This window comes from Euphorbia lathyris, chromosome 8, assembly GCF_963576675.1.
Source record: "Euphorbia lathyris chromosome 8, ddEupLath1.1, whole genome shotgun sequence".
Classification (NCBI taxonomy): Eukaryota; Viridiplantae; Streptophyta; class Magnoliopsida; order Malpighiales; family Euphorbiaceae; genus Euphorbia; species Euphorbia lathyris.
Window position 1 is genome coordinate 55,262,723 of NC_088917.1, and position 11,180 is coordinate 55,273,902.

General features: G+C 36.9%; 1 protein-coding gene across 8 annotated transcripts; it reads right to left on the reverse strand.

Moving 5' to 3' along the window:
- Window positions 1-2,689: 2,689 nt before the first annotated feature.
- LOC136203419 (kinesin-like protein KIN-5C) lies at window positions 2,690-10,402 on the reverse strand. Of its 8 annotated transcripts, XM_065994578.1 has the most exons (11): window positions 9,805-10,402; window positions 9,246-9,489; window positions 8,615-8,764; window positions 8,097-8,255; window positions 7,937-8,020; window positions 7,702-7,856; window positions 7,377-7,478; window positions 6,086-6,251; window positions 5,473-5,820; window positions 5,261-5,337; window positions 2,690-4,934 (listed from the first exon to the last, which is right to left on the reverse strand). In XM_065994578.1, exons 1-7 carry the CDS (start codon window positions 10,182-10,184, stop codon window positions 7,430-7,432), a joined length of 1,221 nt encoding a protein of 406 aa, XP_065850650.1. In that variant the 5' UTR covers window positions 10,185-10,402; the 3' UTR covers window positions 2,690-4,934; window positions 5,261-5,337; window positions 5,473-5,820; window positions 6,086-6,251; window positions 7,377-7,429. The 8 variants fall into 8 exon arrangements, with proteins under 8 accessions (XP_065850650.1, XP_065850649.1, XP_065850648.1 ...); XM_065994577.1 differs by having other exon boundaries at window positions 5,473-5,684; window positions 6,156-6,237; window positions 9,246-10,402; XM_065994576.1 differs by having other exon boundaries at window positions 6,086-6,237; window positions 9,246-10,402.
- Between the last annotated feature and the right edge of the window lie 778 nt (window positions 10,403-11,180).

Consider the following 11,180-nt stretch of genomic DNA (forward strand, 5'->3'; position numbering starts at 1 on the left):
CGCCTTAGATGGGGCCATTTGTTCCTACCGCATAGGATTATGATTCGCCTTAGGGACTTCTTTTCTTCAGTTCTGCCATATTGAGGAGAATGACCCGCCCTTAGGGATCAGTGAGAATGATCAGCCATTTAGGGACTTTTGTGCATTTTGTGGAGGCGAGACTTTGTTATTTCTATGATGAAGATGCGGATTAATTTTGATGAAGACGAGGCTTCATTACTTGGAGATGAAGACGAGGCTTCATTATTTGGAGATGAATCCCTTTGCTTTCCAGAACTATTTTTACTAATGCATTATATCTTTTAGCAAGTAATTTTCTAGAATCTGGTTTACGATTTCTCCGATTGTTTAGGGTAGGTGGCCAGCCGTACCCCAATGTGTGAACCTTTGTGAAGGTCTAGAAGCTGTTCTATTCCTTCTAGAGGAAGTAAAGCTGCCCAGGGGATTAACTTGCTACCTATCTTTGAGGTGAAGCGATCCGCCCGTAGGACTTGTGAACCCTTCTTTGGGAAGGGAGTGAGAGAGTGTAAAGTCCTTGCGTCCAAGGAATGTTTTAACTCGTTTATGGTGTCCGACCGAATGGTGTCCGATCGAATGGTGATCATCTAAAGATGGATCCGCCCATGAAAGTGTTCTCCTATCTTTGAGGAGAAAGTTGAGGGTGTAATGATCTCATGTTTGAGACGATTTTAACCCGCTTTTGATGGTGGTCAATCCTTTTCCTGTCTTTGAGGAGAGAGTTGAGCTCATTTGAAAGCTCCTGAGGGTCTGTGCTTCTTACCTTTATGGAAAGGGGATCCGCCCGTGATGGGATCAATTGTCCTATCTTTGAGGTAATTGATCCACCTGTGGAACTTATGATTCGCCGGCCACTGGACGTATATCAGCACTAAAAGCTAGGCAAGTGAATATAAGAAGTATGGCGAGAAAGGATAAATTATAAAATATAAGATACTATAACAGTTTAATGCACATATAAGAATATGTAAAAATACTGATTTTTAGGCCCATGGTTCCGACTTTTCTGAGCAACTAGAACCACATCCTCAATGATGTTTAACTTATGAGTGATCACATCTGGGCTTATTCCTGTACGGATCTCATTCTCCTATGCAAATAGGCTTTCAGACTCAATGATGTTTAATCCTTTGGCGATTCGTACCCGCTTTCCATCAGCAATAAGGAGCGTTTCTGTGTCGCCCAAAGCTGTAGTGACAAGTTAATATTTCTCACCTTCGTCCTCTTTGGATTGTGGGCGAATTGATAGTGACGCTGAGTAGGTCTCTTGAACCGTCTTTTGGTTCCCGCTAATCATTACTCCTCCTTTGTTGGTGAGAATGTACCTATGGTGATGATATTGCAAGAACTGCCCGTGTCTACCATTATCCGCCTCATTTCATCTTCCATCCTTCAATTGTCAACGCATCTGTATGTGGAGAGATTACTGGACCTGTTTCTGCAAAAGGAGCAATGGAGGGATGTTTTATCTAGAGCGGATATTTTTGCTTTTTCCACGGGTGGCTGATACCCTGGTCCATCCGCCATGACATTAATGACACTTTTGAATTTATTTTTGGGATCTGTCTTCTGCTTGTCATCTTGTTATTTGTTATTCTGGACAAAGCTATCTAGTTTGCCAGCTCCCAGCAAGCTTCAGTGTGGTGGCCAACCAAAGGGTGGTAATAATCTTAGATTGGGTACCCCCTCAAATTTGACCACTGGAATATTTATATTACTTGTACTAAAGTCCTGTTTATGGAGGAAGAACCCCGATTTTTGTCTTTCTCACGATCTCGATTGTGAGATTCGCCTTTGGTTTTATGTGATGGAGATAACGATTCGCGGCGTATGTCATCTACCTCCCTGAATGCTTTTGCATCGTTCAATTAGATTCGCCATATTGCGGGGTTTTCTCCGGATCAGATCCTCCTGTAAGCTTTTACATGTTGTATTTTTGGCCAATGCTTCTGCAGCTGATCCACCGCCGCCTGAACCGCCTATATGTAATCGGTCATGACCTCCTTGGTTTCCTACGGGGACATGACCAATGTCTCCTGGTCGGGAGGATGATGGTGGTGGGCCGATACTCCGGGGTGTATCAATAGGCCTCTTACTACGTCAGCGTATTGGAGAGGGAGGTGACCTACCTCTGCGAGAAGAGCCCTGTCTTCGTGGCGAAGATGTTTTACGATGCTTCTCATTCGAAACTGACATTTGCACAGTTTTGTAGTTAGCTCAAGACATGAAAGTTTTGTTTATCCAATTTGGCAATTCATCAACCCATAATGGCCTTAATAGTTAGGGACAGTTACATGATGATCACAAATTGATTTAATATGTTCAATTCTCTTACGTCGGTAAAAGAAATTCTAATAATGTCAGATAAACAGTTTTTATATGAATAAACACATCCTTGTAAAAAAGGGAATGAAATAACTGTTTGACAAAACAATATTCAAAAATATGAAAATTTTTAATATTAAAAGTACTAAATAGGAGAAAAGTCATATATAGATGGTGAATTGTACAAGGAAAACCAAATATGATTTTTTGCAATTTCTTCTAATAGTTTATATGCTTGTTCACCCAAAAGACCGACTAGATCTAAATCCTTTGCAATTACATGAGCAATTTTATGATATTTTAATATCAAATGACAAAATCACATCGAATGGATGATTTTTCCTTTTGTAAATCCCAAGATCACGGGTCTTATACATGCGTTTGTACTGGTTCAATGATAATATCATATTACACTTGTCATGCATAAAAATATGAGGGCATAGTAAGCATGCAAGGTTTAATGAAAGATTTGCGTCTATGACTTCATCTTTTACAATTTATTAGATTTATCATAATAACATGTAACGATATTCATAGCACTTTATAAGAGTGAGGGATCTCAATTTTCTTTAATAAAAAATGGAATAAGAAATGGGAGGAAACTTATCTTTTTCATCATAAAATTCCAGATTTAATGTAGAAAACTCTTTCCCACCAATATATGGAGAACCGTATCTTTGGATAGATTTGTTGTACTGATTGAGCTAAAGTTGGAGATTATGATTTCTATTCTGTTGACTTCATTGTTTTGTTCTTTGTGAAACTCTATACAATCAAGATTTTGTGATCTTCTGTTTGTTAGAGATCCACCTTCACCGCACCAATTGATAACACGGGGAAAAATCCTTGATCAGAGCACGTCCCTGTGAGGCGCCGTTGGGATCGGCCGGGGACACTCCGATGCCAAAGTCAGTAAGGAAGATCAAGAGAGCAAACTGAATTGACAAAGAATAAGTGAATGTGTGTACCTTGATAGCCTAGGGATGTAGGCTATATATAGTTGGGGAATTCGTAACCTCTAGGTAACTAGAAAGTCTCCATTAATGCTCATTTAATGGCGGTTACAAGTTACTCTTAACCTGGTGGTTTAAGACTATTAATGATTCATTTAATGATCTTTATGGCCGAGTTGGCGGTTAGCCGTTACTGTGATGAATCAGGTGAAAGAGGAGATTCGCCTCATAGGTTCGCCAGCGGATCTCACTGTGCTGAACCGTGGAGATCCGCCATCTGGTTCTTCTTGCGGCGTTCTCAAGGTGAATATCCCTTTTGGTCCTTGGGATAATATTCTTTGATCCGTCAAGGCGTATGTACGCTCTCCTTGAGAGCTATGGCGGGTCTCCGCTACTTGCTCTCATCGGGCGTATCTCGTTATGGCGTATCTCACCATGGTCCACGTGGCGTGGCATAATGCTAGAGACTCCTTCATTTTCCTTATTATTTGCATATTCTCCCTTGCATTAATTATCATTAATGCCACATTAATCATGTATAAATATCTCTTTTAGAAGGAATAATGGTTTGCCATTATTTCTATTAATTTTCCCTTATTCTTTATTCAAGAATAATTTGGGTTGTTATCAACGACGTAATTAAATTTTGGCACCAAGGATCTGAGAATCTTCCCCGTTATTTCCCTCTCTTGCACGATCTCTCCGCACGCTTTCATGCGTTTGGCAATGGAAAGAGTTCGCCCGAAATATGCATTAACTGTCTCTCCTTCCTTCATTCTGAGAACTTCAAATTCTGTCTTCAACGTCTGCAACTGAGCTCTCTTCACCCTCTTGGAACCCTTGAATTTCTGCTTCATGGAGTCCCATATCTGCTTTGAGGTATCATCGTTGAGGATAGTCTCCATAATTTCTCTATCGATAGCTTGATAGAGATAATTTTTAATCTTCCTGTCTTTCAACTGCTGCTCCTCTATTGCCTTCATCTGACTTCAGTCGCCTGAGTTCCTGCTGGAACCGAATCAATCCCCTCTTCAATTAGGCTCCAAAATTCCTTTGCACGAAGGAAATTTTCCATCAGCTTTGCCCAGTGTTCGTAATACCCATCAAATTTGGGAATCGCAGGTTGTACAAATTTTCCATTTGTACTGCTACTCTCAGTCATCTCTCTCTTTTCTTTTCTTACGAACACTTGAACGCTTTCTCTCTCACTCTCTGTTTCACGCAAACTGAAACTCTCAGTGTTTCACTCAAACTGAAACTCTCTGTGTTTCACTCAAACTGAAACCCTAGATGCTAGCTCTGATACCAAATGTTAAGCAAAATTACAGATGTAAGGTTTGGAATATTCAGCATTATTATTCAAGCCTTACAAATAACAGAAAAGAGAGAAACTAGTATCACGTAAGATACTTCAAAAAACAGAATCCTAAACAAACCCCACTAGCCTAAAGACTAGGTCCAACCTAAAGACTAGGAACTTATTAACAGCAGTTAAAACAGTAACACAGTAAAACAACTTCAATTTGAATTCTAACCTATCAGTTACAGCTGATGTTCTGCCAAACTGCTAGTGTTTTCAAGTGCACTGAATTAGTTTTGTCCGTTCTTGTGTTCTACAGCAGGATTTTCAACAGAAAACTACAAAAATAGTTTATAAATAAACAGATGTTAGACTCATCAATGAATTTTTTGATTGACAAGTTTCATCCTAATCAATCTTTAATTATCCTATGAACAGTCACTTAAAAACCAACACTCAAATAAAAAGAATGCCCTGTACAAACATTTGCAACACAGGAAATGAATGAACCGACATTCTTTGTATTTCTTCTAAGCGTCCTGGAAAATTATACTGCTTATCTCATCCACATATATTTATGATATTTTGCTTTGAAAATTCCAAGCAAGGTATAGTTATCTAATTATTTTAAAGAATGCATACAAATTAACAAAGGGAGACAAACCAGTGAGGCTATGAGCAGCAAGGAATGGAGAGTGAGAGATCAGCCGAGCAGTGACTGAGGAAGACCAGAGAGAGGGACTGGAACATGGAAATTTAGAAATTAACATAACCCAGAAATCAACACAAACCAGAAATCAAATTTACACTATTATTTGTTCAATGCAATATCCTCCACACCAGCGATTTACCAAAACATGAGAAAAGAGCTAGTACCTGCTTCTCCAGATTCAAGTGATGACCACCGGAGCTGATGTGGTTGTCAACGTCCAGAGAAGAATGCTGTCAAGTGGTGGTTGATATCCAGACGAGTAGATTGTGTCGTGGTGGTCAATGTTCAGATTGCAGGTTGCAGGTGGAAAAGCAGAGTGAGACGTGAAAAAATGAGTGTGAGACGCAGAGAGAAGGGAGTCGCTGCAATTCCCATGCTGAGGCGGATTGAAGGAAGGTGGTGAATCAAATACAAGTGAATCGAAAGAGAAGAAGAATCAAGCTGAGGAGAGGAAGAATTAGGAATACAAGGGCTGGGTGAAATGGGAATTCATGCCATTTTCTTTTGTAATGCTGAGTACAAAAAATTGCAAAAAAAAAAAAAAAAAAAAAAAAATTTACTTATGTACTTGTCATGCCATTACAATAAAATGAAACTTTGAAACCAAACAGAGCAATGGGCATTCCATTATAGAACCCATTACACCAATACCAAACTGGGCCTTATTTTTCAAATTAAAACTCTTTCATCCTATGAACCAGTTCTCTTCTAAAGAGTCGTACCGGATTGGTGTGATGAAATACAATATATAACAGGTTATAGGCTAGATTTGCTCACCATATAATGCCTGTGAAAGGTTAACTATGCTGTATCCAATATAGCCGCAGCTTGGCTAGAATGATCTTACCGGAATTTCAGAATTGCATCTGCATTTGTTCTTGAAGCTAACAAGTTTCCAGAAACAGAAACTTGTTCTTGCTCTGAAATATCTGCACAAATTTCCCTGTTCAAGAGATTAGGTCACGATATTTGTGCAATGTCTTCCAGAAATGCGCACAAAACATCACCCAACTAAAATGTTTAATGTTTTCTCATGGCCCTTGTGGACTGAAGACTATGAATATAAAAAACAAATGTAAATCAACTTCATTAAATTTATAGAAGCAAAACTAGAAATGTGTCTAACATTGTTATTTTCAGGAATTTTCATTTTCACCTGATCAAAACTGCAAAACAGAAAACATTTATCTACAATACAAAAATTATGAAGCACTACGGTCTCTTCCTAGTCAATGTACAGATAAGGATATAAAGAGTACTTAACTATCATGCAATTTCTCAAACAAGTTCAAAACGATGTAAGAAGATTTAATACTAATACTCAAGACCATAGTTGTTAAATCGAGATTCGACTCGTGACTCGAAATCTCATTTTACGAATCGGGACTCGTGAATTGAATCGAATCGTAAGATTCGGATCAAATTTAAAATGCTATAAAAAATAAAATATTAATCATATTTAACTTTAAATATTTGTCCAAAAATGCAATTTTAATATCTAAATAGAAATTATATCAAGTTATCAAACAAAGTAGAGACAGACAGAACATGGAAAATGGAAAGAATAAAGAGTAGAAGAAGATAATAATAAATAAATAGAAAAGAAGAGGGAAGGTTTTGGAATTTGTAGAGTGAAGAGTCATCTAATTGAAACTGTTTGTGTTTCATAACTCGTGTACGTTTTTTTGTTTTGTTTTTGTAAAGTGAATAGTCATCTTCTTCTGTTGTACATTTTTTAGTTGTTAAAAATTGATTTTTTTTTTTAAATGGTGGCCTGAATTGACCGACTCGGGTGACTCAGTGACTCGATGAATCGGCCGAATCGGTAGTGACTCGACCGATTCATGAAGCTTCCGAGTCGTACCATAGATACGACTCGAATTCTTCTTGAATCGAATCGTATGAATCGACTCGTGACTCGTACGATTCTAACAACTATGCTCAAGACCACCAAATGTGACTGACAATTCATCTGCTGAAGAATATCACTACTTTTCTGTGCTACATCATGCTCAACTGAGAGCTGAAATTATGAAGAAAATCTACAGAAAGAAAGCAGTTTACCAACCTGATGACCAGTAACAAAGATGAAACATGTTTTCTGTGTATCTCAGTCACGGACTAAGTAGATATTTTCCAGTGCTTCAAAGCTGACTTGATAGAACTTACACTAAAAAAGAGAAGGCAACAGAAAGGTTAAATGAATGAGATCTTTTGTTTGACATAAAAAATATATTTCCCCATAAGCAAATATACAAATACTTCAACATGATTGTTCTAAAAGAGCCTTAATGATTAGCAAGTTCTGATTTACTCAATCTTTTTTTTCTCTATCTAAATTCAAGAAAGCAAGAGATATGCGTTCAAATGGAATCCTCAAAGACCAAGCATACCATCTCTGTAACAGTGATTCTGTATGACAATGTTTGACACCAGAATAATCTGCAGCATCCTTAACATTATTTTCAGCTTGCATAGAGACATGTCCATCCAAAATAGTTTTTTTTCCAGTAGCACTTCCTCTCAGATCAACAAGCGTTGCTTCCACCTGTAGTTACATCATTTGGTTGTTTGAAAATAGATGGATGCTCCAGAAAAATAAAACGCATAAAAGAAAAAGAAGCAAACCATTTCTTTTAGACGCCGAATGTGGTTGGACACTAAATGGTTAATATCAGCAACAAGCTTCTCGGCAACAGGTTTTGAATGCTCCTTCAGAAGAAAAAGTTTTGAGTAGGCTACACTCAAGTAGAGAATTAATAGATAAACGACTATATAAGTATCATACCTCGTAAGCTTTCTGAAAACTGCCAATGCTTTTAAATTGAATTTTATCAACTCTAATAGCACAATTCTGAAGATCCTGAGACTGTTCCGAAAGATTTTTGACAAACCCATACATGTAGTTAGAAACCTCCTTTGTTTGCTCACTGCTAACCTGGATTTTCTATTGGTTTTCAAGCAATTTCAAAACCCCAACAAAACTAGGTGAGAACAAGAAACATATACTAATAATAGTAAACAAGCTGACAGTTTTATCAACTAAAATCATAAACCTAACAATAGAATTTCTCGGGCAAAAAACTTTAAAAACAGAAATACATGAATTTATTTTTTCAAACTAAACATTGAAAATATCTAATAATTTGCAACAGGGTTAATGCTACATAAAAATACAATGGATCTCATTGAATACTGAAGCAGCCTGACCGCATCCAATGCAAGATACAGATAAATAATGAATCAGTAAACCTATGCAATATTTAAACACCATAAATGGAAAGCAACTAAAATCATTGCACCTACATGTTCAATAGGGTGTGCATTTGCAGAAGCCAAAGATTCTTCTAAGCCAGAGCTAGCCCTGTGCAACCGCACAAAATTTTGCATTGCCTCAATTTGAGAAATATATGAAGCGCTTACAGCTGTTAATCTCCACTTGATATGCTTGACCACCTAATGGCATGAATAAGGTATGAAACACATTCATATACTTCAGTAAATCCAAGATACAAACTATGATAACAAGGATACAATTCAACGAGATAATATTAATAAGAAAGAAAGCATTTTGAGGCCCAATATCTTTACGATTTTAACATATAAGTTCCTGACATTTCAGTTTCATATATTGAGTCATTGACTAATAAAAGCTATACACAATGAATCCCCTAGTTAACAGAACAATTAACTATAAGCATCAAACTCGGTTAAAAAAGCCTAACCCATGGGTAACATTTTTAACATATTATATGTAAATGCCATCCCTCCTTTATAGCCATATTATATTGGATATTGCAAAACCTTCTTTGGGATTAATTGAGGGTTCAATGTATCAAATTGAAAAATCAAGGACTCGGTATGTAAATCTCAAAAAGATCAGCGGGCTCTTTTTCCTAATAATAAAAGAGAAAATGGTGTTTATATTTTATCATACCTTATCATGCATGTCTTGGAAAGATTGACAATGTTCCCTAACATACTGAAGATGTTCATCTTGCTTCGTTATTGATAGTAGGTTTGGGATATTGGTTTCTTTTGTATAATCATGAACCAGGCTAGCCTTGTTCATAGCACCAAATTTAGCACCCACATTAGTGAGTGCCATCATAACAACCTCATTAGGCGAAAAACCTTCTTCTCTCATCCGAGCATACAAAAACAAGACTTCATCCATATTTCTGCATTCAGCATATGTATGAATCATGATTGTCCAGGTCTCAAGGTTTTTAATGTGCATTTTATCGAATAACTTCTTAGCATCCTCAACCATTCCAGATTGAGCATACATATAAACTAATCTTCCACAAACAACATCAGAATTCAACCCGTTTCTGACAGCAAAGCAATGAACTGATCTACCTAAATTAAATCTCATTGAACCCATACAAACCTTTATAACGGGAGCCAATGTACTATGATCAGGTCGTACCCCAAACTTAATCAGCTCCCTAAAAGTGTTCAAACAATTAAAAAAATCACCATCTTGAACATACCCACTAATCATAGAATTCCAAGAAACTAAGTCTCTCTCAGGCATTCTATCAAACAGGAGACGAGCATCAGGTAAATCATAGAAACGTATGTACTTATATAGGAGATTGTTAGCAACCGCAGGACTAATAAGCATGCCACTGGTAGTAACCGGAGCATGGAGTTGTTTGACTTGATTCAAGTTTTTATATTTGTTGAAAATGGAGATTAAAATTTGAGATTGAATAGAGAGGGGTTTTCGGGGGTCAACCGGGTTTAAGGTGGATTCTTTTTGAGGAATTTGAGATTGGGATATTCTCTCCCTGATTGGAGAGACCGAAAAGAAGAAGGGAAAACTTTCATGGCTAAGGAGGGAAGTAGTTTGGGGTTTAAGTTTCGACATTTATCTCAGGAATTCTGAACTGTAGAACACAGCAAGGAAGGTGTAGGGATAAATTTGAACGCGAAATTTGAGATCCAAATGGCTTAATTACTTATAAGCACCATTCAAAACCAAAGCCTATGCACTTTGTTACGGGCGTAGACTTCTCGCTACCCAAACCCCGTGCGGCACTAGCAATATCCTCGGCTGTCCGTGACAACTTTCGCCCCAGCGCTCATTTTTACTCTCTGAGCTCCACCCCACGTCTAAACCACGACGAATAAAAAAAGTTTTTTTATTATTTTTAGGGTAATTAATTTATTAGTCCCTATATTTTGACAAAACATACTGTTTAGTCTCTATATTTTCAAAAACACATGGTAAGGTCCCTAACCTTTTTCTCAGTGAACTGTTTAGTTCTTCCGTCTGTTTGTTAGATTTTTTACCGTTTATGACTTCAGAAATGCCTAAATTACCCTTTACTATTTACCTTCAAACTTTAGAAGAGGAAATCCAATTTAGAAGAAGAAGCTATTTGTATGGAGAACAAGAAAAAGAAAGACCCAATGCTTACGAATTTAAACGATTAAGAAGAAAATCAAGAAGAAGAACACTCAAAGTTGATTCCAGATGCATTAGAGTTTAAAGGAAAGGAAAAGAAGAACGCAAATCCAAATTCACTAACAAAATCTTCATGGGAGTCTAACGGCAGGGCCTAAACAGTTCACCGAGAAAAAGGTTAGAGACTTTATCATGTGTTTTTTAAAATACAGGAACTAAATAGTGTGTTTTATCAAAATATATGGACTAATAAATTAATTACCCTTATTTTTATGATCACTGTTTGAATGGTATTTTTGGTGATACATTAATGTTTATACATTTTTAAACATATAAGTTTTAAAAATATATGTGTTTTAAATAGTATAATATATATTTTAATTGAATTTATATAATAATTTTATTAATTTATAAATACAAATTCGATTAGCCTCCAACTAATTCTTAAAGATCATG

Bases quoted from the DNA above. Each gene is read 5' to 3' on its own strand.
- LOC136203419 (XM_065994577.1), bottom strand. From the start codon at position 10,184: ATGTCGAAACTTAAACCCCAAACTACTTCCCTCCTTAGCCATGAAAGT. The intron at 8,765-9,245 runs GTATGATAAAAT...TCATGCCATTAG, and splicing joins TCCAAGACATGCATGATAAG to GTGGTCAAGCATATCAAGTG. The intron at 7,857-7,936 runs GTTTGCTTCTTT...ATGTAACTACAG, and splicing joins TTCGGCGTCTAAAAGAAATG to GTGGAAGCAACGCTTGTTGA.